The sequence below is a fragment of the Geotrypetes seraphini genome, chromosome 4, assembly GCF_902459505.1.
Source record: "Geotrypetes seraphini chromosome 4, aGeoSer1.1, whole genome shotgun sequence".
Classification (NCBI taxonomy): domain Eukaryota; kingdom Metazoa; phylum Chordata; class Amphibia; order Gymnophiona; family Dermophiidae; genus Geotrypetes; species Geotrypetes seraphini.
The window spans coordinates 266,123,273-266,131,193 of record NC_047087.1 but is presented as its reverse complement, the minus strand read 5'-3'; the positions used below and the strand labels follow the sequence as shown (position 1 = coordinate 266,131,193).

The 7,921-nt window shown below is 37.5% G+C and overlaps 1 protein-coding gene across 2 annotated transcripts; it reads right to left on the bottom strand.

The window, feature by feature from the left end:
• Nucleotides 1-908: 908 nt before the first annotated feature.
• NKX6-2 (NK6 homeobox 2) lies at nt 909-7,615 on the bottom strand. 2 transcript variants are annotated; one of them, XM_033943140.1, is made up of 3 exons: nt 7,533-7,615; nt 2,955-3,127; nt 909-1,742 (listed from the first exon to the last, which is right to left on the bottom strand). In XM_033943140.1, the coding sequence occupies exons 1-3, from the start codon at nt 7,576-7,578 to the stop codon at nt 1,494-1,496; spliced, it is 468 nt and encodes a 155-aa protein (XP_033799031.1). In that variant the 5' UTR covers nt 7,579-7,615; the 3' UTR covers nt 909-1,493. The 2 variants fall into 2 exon arrangements, with proteins under 2 accessions (XP_033799031.1, XP_033799030.1); XM_033943139.1 differs by lacking the exon at nt 7,533-7,615 and adding an exon at nt 3,874-4,291.
• Between the last annotated feature and the right edge of the window lie 306 nt (nt 7,616-7,921).

The following is a 7,921-nucleotide window of genomic DNA, read 5'->3' as shown; positions in this document are numbered from 1 at the left end:
AAGATACTAAAGGATAAATCAACCGGCAAATGATAGTTGTATGCCCAGTCTGCTCATTTTTTAATGAGCAATCTTGTCTTTCTGTTTCTGTGTTGACTGAACTAGTCTTCTTTTTCTACCCTACTCCTTGGAATTTCTCTCTACTTTGTGACAAACTTAGCAGTCAATATAATGATGCTAATGGAAGGTTTAGGAGCCAGCGTGCAGGAAGGGTCCTTCGTAACTTTCCTTCGACTTTATTCACAGCTTTTTCTTTTCAAATCATCCAGTACACATTTCCAGAGGTTAACTCCCCCCCACACATACACACACACAACTTTTCATTAAAAGTCCATGTTTAAGGATTTTTCCAGTGCACATTCCCTTCTCATTGTTTGTCGACGATTCAGTCTTAGTGGCAAAAAAAAAAAAAAAATCAAATCGCCATAGCTTTGTGGAAAAGCCATTCCCCTTTCTACAAGTTTGTTTAATAATGTGATTTCTTACCACAATACAAGGGGATGCTGAAATATTCTCAGCCCAACCAAGAAGAAAATAATGTGGATATGGGTCAATCAATGATCTGAAACAATGTAAAAAAAAAAAAAAAAAACCATAAAATTTGGTTTCTGCAAATTGGCACTTAATGAAATATGATAACACTCTTTTTCAGCTACAGTAGCAAAATAATACTCAGAATTGAGGAAGTTGGTTGGGCTGAGAACTTTTCAGCACACCCTTGTATTCTGACTAAATCTTACAAGAAAACTGAAAGTCAAGACTGAGACTAGTACTATAAGGCTCTATTATTCCTCTTTTTCTTGTGAACGTCATGGATGAATAAATAATTATAATAAAATATGAAGTAAAAATATATTTTAAAAAATCTTGTTAAATAATTTATTGATTATATGAAGTCTCCCCAACCTCTTTGGAGACAGATTTTTTAATCCAACATAAAATCATGTATCCATATCTCTCTCTCTCTTTGTTTGGTTTGATGCAGTTGAGCATGAAATCCTGGTAAGAAGGAAATGGCTAAAAACCACCGAATAAAAGAGATGGAAGAACAATAAAAATGCTTTTTCTTTTCTTTTTTTGAATTGGAAATATACATCACAAAATTAGCAATTTACCATATGTACAAAGTGGCTGAACTGGAATCAGTAATCTATACAAAACAGTAACAAAGCCTGATTGTTAGGTTTAGGAAATGGGAACAGGACCTGAAAGAAATAAGAGAATGGGAAGAAGAGAGAGAAAAACCCCAGCAATATTTCTCTGTAGTCCAACTTATATAAATGAAAGGTAAGATAATTTCATAACTTATTCTGTAAAAAATATATACATCTCACATACATTTTCAGCTGTACAACACATATCACCTTTAAACATTCACTTACATTTTTTTTTTTTTTATAATTTTGTACCCTGGTTAATTCGGCTTTTTATAAAGCGTTTGGAAGGGGAGAAAGGAATTACAGTCTTTCAGTTTTTCAACATCTGTCCTTGTATCACAAAGTATCTGAATTGTTACTGCAGGGGCTAATAAGGGTCAAATTTGTGGATTTGTGCTTTTTCAATAACCTGGAGATTTTCTCGTCGTCTGAATTGGGATCCAGCGGTTTGTTATATTCGTCGTCGTCCTCGTTGTCCGAGCTCTCCTTCATTTTCTCGGTTTCTGAATCGTGCTTTTTCTTGGCAGAGGCCATTTCCGCCGCGTGCCTCTTTCTCCACTTTGTCCTTCTGTTCTGGAACCACACCTGTTGAAAGCAAAAGGCGAACTCAACAGTTTGTAATTCCAATCCTCCATCTGCACTTGTGCCAGGACTGCTTATTTCACTTCCAGCATCCATCACTGCAATAAGGTTGGTTAAAGCAGCAGAATCTCCCCAACCTGGAGTAATTTTTTGTAAGCTTTACTGCTACGAGACAGAAGACACACTGGGACACTTCAACTGTCATTCAAAATGTTCGCAAGAAGGTAAGCAAGAAAGTTAACAGCGGGTTCCAAATTAGTATTGGCCATATATAGAGATATTTAAAAAATAAACACATGTCCGGTTACTGCAAAACGTAGACTTCACCATACAAGTACAACTATTGTATTGTTAAAACGTTTGACTCTTGATAGTATTAAATTTTTTTAAAAAAGTTCTCTGATCTCCAGTTTACTAATAAATTGCACAAACTGTCATATCTCAGAATCCATTCATATTTAAATATATTTGACTTTTTTTTCAGCTGTAATCTTAAAACAATTTGCTAGAGGAAATTATTGTATGATAAAAATTTGAAATTGGACGTGTTTTAGACATTTTTATGGGCCAGAGTTTTTAGCAATCTGCTTAGGGCTATAGGTGGCAAGGTGGTGAATAGATGTGAATAAATTTTTTTTAAAAATACAATAAATATGCAATCATTTGGTTTCTTCATCTGAAATTAAATGTTTTAAATGAAAAAAAGTGAAAGACTGATAGTTCATTTTTTTTCATTTAGCCCTATTATCATAACTTAAATAAACTGATCAAATTAAGAAATCGTATCAATAAAACATTTAACATTTTCAAAGAGCAACCTTTAGCAAATACTGTGCATTAATAGCATTAAGGTTGACTTTTCTATTAAATTGTTCAGTGAATGGCGTCTTATTAAAAGTATTGTGTTCATTATGATAAAAATGTGTTTGCATTTTCAGCCCCCCCCCCCCCCAAATAAAGCTTTCAATCATGTGTAGGGCTGAACTAAACTATAATGATCACAACAGATTTCCACTGTCCAGTCAACTGATGAACCCTCTTTTCATGTTTCATTTACATTTTATACCCTTCAGTACTGTATATGACTGTAAGGATTGCTGATGTCTGTGATTAATTAAAATACTTCTTGCACGATCATACTTTCACTAACCATCAAGCAAATTAGACGTGGAGATGACTGTCTTTAACATTCACTTATGTATTTTGGCCGCTTACCTTAACTTGACTTTCTGTCATGCCTAACGAATAAGCTAACCGAGCTCTTTCAGGACCTGCCAAATATTTAGTTTGTTCAAATGTTTTCTCCAAGGCAAAAATCTGCTGGCCCGAAAAAGTTGGCCTGGAATGTTTCTTCTTGCCATCTTTGTCCAGAACCATTCCACCTTGTGCTAGGAAAAAAAAAAATTCCAGAGAATACCCGAAATTAAATAATTATTAAAAACAACCAGCAAACCACCTACCTATATATTTGCATGCAGTGTATTCACAGTGTTATCATACTGTTGCAACAGGCTTTAAAATGTGCTTGACAAATATTGCACAATGTTTATATGTGTATTTTCTGGTAGACAATACTGTCTAAGAAAATTACCTCTGCTGTTTGTCTATAATGTCTCAAGTGTAATTATGAGAACTAATGAAAGGCTTTGACTGGCCTTTCTTGTAAAAAGGTAACAGGTAGCTTTATATCTCATAATCAATGATTGTAATATAACTTGATTTGGCAAAATTGTTAAAATAAAATCTAGTACATAAACACCAACATTAAAGTGTAAATTAGATAAAACGCATAAGAAAAATCACACTAAATTAGGAGGGGGGTGCTGAAAAGTTATCAGTCCAACCAAGAAGAGAATGACGCGGATTTTGTTCAATCAATGATCTGAAACGATATTTTTTTTAAAAAACAAACAAACAAAACATAGAATTTCGTTTCTGCAAATTAGCGCTTAACGAAATAAGATAACACTCAGCATTTAGGAAGTTGGTTGGTTGGACTGAGACCTTTTCAGCATCCCCTCCTATTTGCAAAAAGAGAATCCCTCCAAAAGTTTCCGATGGGAGGGGAGACGATCTTCAAGAAGGAAAGCAACTACAGGCAGTGAACAATTCCTGCTCTATTCACTTTACTTACTGGGACAAGCAAAGCGGGGATCTCTCCAGGGAGCGCTCTGCATGACTCCAGGCCAGAAGATGGGAGCTCTCCCGGGCAGCTCGGCCAGTGGCTTTGGATACCTGGACATAGCGGCCGGGTTAAAATACATCCCTGCGGAAGTGGCGAGCCCATTAATACGGGGGAGCCCAGAGAGCAGATTGCCGGCGGCACCTAAAGGTCTGCCCAGAATATCATTTATTCCGTGCGGGGTCCCCAGGGGGATCTGGGCGTTGAGAGCGGCGAGAGTCGGGGCTTTGAAGCCCGAGGGGTTCTGCAGCGCGTAAGGGAATAAAGACGTCTTCATTTCAGCCATGTTATGGAGGGCAGCCAGCGGAGTACTGCTCAGAACAAATGCGCTCTGCCGGTTACTAGAATCCATCTGCCCCACAGCTAACATTTGTGAGCATAAAGGAAGTAAACCAAACCCCACTTGCTTTGCAAACCTCCAAAAACACCCGGCTCGGCAGGTTTCGGAGTTACAACGAAAGCAGAAGAGCAGCAAACAGCAACCAACAAAATCTCCAAAGTTTCTCTTCAAGGAACCTTCAACTCTGCCAGGATTGCAAGAGCGGTTTTGAAGTTTCTCTGGGTGCGATGCAAAACGCCGCGGAAATCGGTGCCGGGAGCTGCCCTACAGCCTTAAAGCGCTCCGTGAGTGCCCCTGGCGAGTTGTTCTGTGCGTGCCCAGGCTGAAAATCCACCAGGAAGTAAAAGGATCCGGCCGCTTCCCCCCGTTTTGACGGGCCCGGTAAAAAAAAAACCAAGTTCCTGCAGAAATTGACTCTGAGCTGAGACCCGAGCAGCACACTGGGCGCTGATAACCGCAGAGCCACCTGCCCGGCGCGCCCGTTGATTGGCCAGGCCTGCAGCAGAGCGCGTTCTAATTGGTCAAGAGATTGGAACTCCTGTCCTGCACTTTGCATCCACGTCATTCGAACGCGAGTCACACTAAATGAAAGTCTTATTATAAAGTCTGGTACTTTAAATGGCTGTAAATCTACCCACTGATTTATCTCTAAGGTGACTAAATAAATTCTTTTGAATGGGAATTTAGTTAGGCTAAAGGTTTAACAGGAAATCAGATCCAAAAAAAGTAAGCACACTATTTTTTTTTTTTAAATCACAACGGAATAATGCAGGTTCTTCAGATTTAAACTGCAAAAAGCATCAGTTTAAAAATTCAAGAACTAATACATCTTGTTGACAGACAATTTCAGGAAACGTTCATTAATGTTACAAAAAATAAGTATTTTCGAACTGTGCAGTGAAATATATGTTTGTAAGTATGCTTAGAATAAGCAATAGGCCTCAGCCTTTGCGCTAGATAACGCGTTGGCAGCACATACCGGTAGAACTTCCAGTGTTTTAAAGTAAAGTGATGGGGTGTTTAAGTCCAGTATAGCCTCTCTAACTCTACACTGATTCATAGGGGCGGTAAGTTATTTTCTTGCGCACTTTTGGGTTTATTCGTGCTTTTTTAGTCAGTGGAATGTGTGTTCATTTTTAGGAGATTCCATTTGTCTGAAAAGCTAAACAAAACTGTAGCGGTTTAACTGTCCAATACATGTTTAATTACCATTTGATTTATTGTATATATTCAAGATTTATGGTTTGGAAGTCAATTCACTGTTTCTTTTAATATTCTTTATGCACGCTGTTAAAGTGATGCTCTATTGTCTGGTATTTCAAATATTTTTAATACAGAACTAAACTGAAAACACTTACAGTTGCAATAAATGTAATGTGTTTTGTGTGCTTTGAAAAGTAGACACTGGCATTAAATCCCTCTTACTTGCGAAGCAGATCTTTTCTGTGCTGGTTTTGTTTTGATTGAATTGACAAGTATAAATAAATCACTTCTGGCACATGAGTTAAAACGAAAAAAAAAAAAAAGTTTAAAAACATAGGGCTCCTTTTACTAAGCCGTGTTAGGGCTTTAACTCGCGGAATAGCGTGTGCTGAATTGTCGCGTGCGCTAGACCTTAACGCCAGCATTGAGCTGGCGTTAGTTCTAGCTGTGAAGCGCGGGTTTAGCATGCGCTAAAATCCTGCGTGTGCTAAAAGGAGCCCATAGACGTATGTAGAGATAACTTAAAATAATAATTTATTATGCTTAAATTGTACTGACTCTATTCACCTTTGCATTCAGCTTTACACTAAGGGCTCCTTTTACAAAGGTGCGCTAGCATTTTTAGTGCACGCACTGGATTAGCGTGCACTATGCCACCTGCTTAAAAGGAGGCAGTAGCGGCTAGCATGCACGGCATTTTAGCAGGCGTTAAAACCGTACCTTTGTAAAAGGAGCCCTAAACTTTCCTCATTATTTTACACCATTTTTGGAAATGACCATCCTGTTTCCAATACACTCTCTCTCACCCCCCCCCCCCCCCCAACACCTGGGATCTGTTAATAGTTTTCTGGTGTTTTTTCCCCCTTTGTTTTTAGGTGATCATGGCCTTTTGCTCCTTGCTCCCCAAACACTCTCTGAGGGTGATCTGCTCCTTTCAAAAAATATTCTAAGTGGTGTTGAGATCATCTTTGTGACCTGGAACCCGTGGTGAGCAATTGTAAATTATAAATGAAAACCAAAACCTGAAATGGAATAGATACATTTCACATTTAGCTGTACAATGTACAAATCTTCTGTATCATAAACTTAACCTTTGAATAATTTTGGCATATATTTTTATAAGTAGATAGTGAAAAATTGAAGTATATGACTTACCTGCAGATCAGCAAAACTTACAACTAATCCATGATAGCAGTAGAGAATAGTGTATATTAGAAATAAAGATTTCATAGCAGCTTTGGAAAAATAACTATTTAATGCATTTTTCTCTGTATACAATATATTAAAAAAGAAGTTTGATGTAGTTTAATATTTTCCTCTTCTTGGCTGTTTCCATGCCTCATTATTTATTATTATTAGGTAAAAGCCAATTTCACATGCCTGTCTTTGACAATTTATGAAAGTAGATTCACTCTTCTTTTCAGCAAATCTAGCACTGTTTCATAAAATTACTGTTAAAATTAGAGTCAGATATGCAGATTAGATAATATTTATTATCGTATCCTTTATAGGTTTCCAGTTGTTGGTCTAAAATACTAAAAAGGGATGAATTTGCAGAGGAAAACAGGAATTTAATAGTGTATGTAGCTGCAAAGACGACTAATGTCTAATGTCTTATTCTGGCCTGACCGTTCAACCTTTATAAAATCAAGTAACTTAAGCACATATTTATGTATGACAAGAAGCATCCTATGGCTTGGAGGGCTGTGATGTCTCTATTTGATGCCAACTGAATAATGTGGTACTCTGACCTCTTCCTAATTTGGATGTACAGGGGCCGCTGAAAATTTCTCAGCCCAACCAAGAAGAGAATGATGCGGAGCCATGAAACTTACAAGTTATTCCACGCTTTTCATGACACTTTTCGTTTCATTTTCATAACACTGAAACGAAAAGTGTCAAGAAAAGCGTGGAATAACTTGGAAGTTTCATGTCTCCACATCATTCTTTTCTTGGTTGGGCTGAGAATTTTTCCGTGGCCCCTTGTACTGCTGTGGCTAAGATCATCTTTATTTACGTTGGGATTCTTATGTTTCCAATTTTTTTTTTAATTACCCAAAACACTTACTATTGATCGCCCATAATCCATGGCTTCCATTTTTTTTTTCTTTCATGGTGGATTGTGATATGTGGAGATCTCAAGGATAAAAGTGTAGTTGAAAGATATCACTTACTACAAGTCTATCTCAAATTCAGTCCTTCTAGAAAAAAAACTTCAACAATTACAATTGCCACGGCATTAGGGATCTTAAATATCTACCAGGATAAATATTAAATATTTGACAGAAAACCCCCGTTAGTGAAACGTGGTTTAAAATGGGACCACCCCACAGATTTATAAGTAGAATCAGTTTCCTTTTAACAGGTGTGCTAAAAACAGCACAGGTCCTCATAAAAGCAACTTCAGTTCTTGCGGTGCGACACTTTTGTGACTTCCCCGAAATACTTGCTTCCATT

Bases quoted from the DNA above. Each gene is read 5' to 3' on its own strand.
- NKX6-2 (XM_033943139.1), bottom strand. From the start codon at position 4,291: ATGTTAGCTGTGGGGCAGATGGATTCTAGTAACCGGCAGAGCGCATTT. The intron at 3,128-3,873 runs GTAAGTAAAGTG...TTTTTTTCCTAG, and splicing joins TCCCCGCTTTGCTTGTCCCA to CACAAGGTGGAATGGTTCTG. The intron at 1,743-2,954 runs GTAAGCGGCCAA...TGCTTTCAACAG, and splicing joins TGACAGAAAGTCAAGTTAAG to GTGTGGTTCCAGAACAGAAG.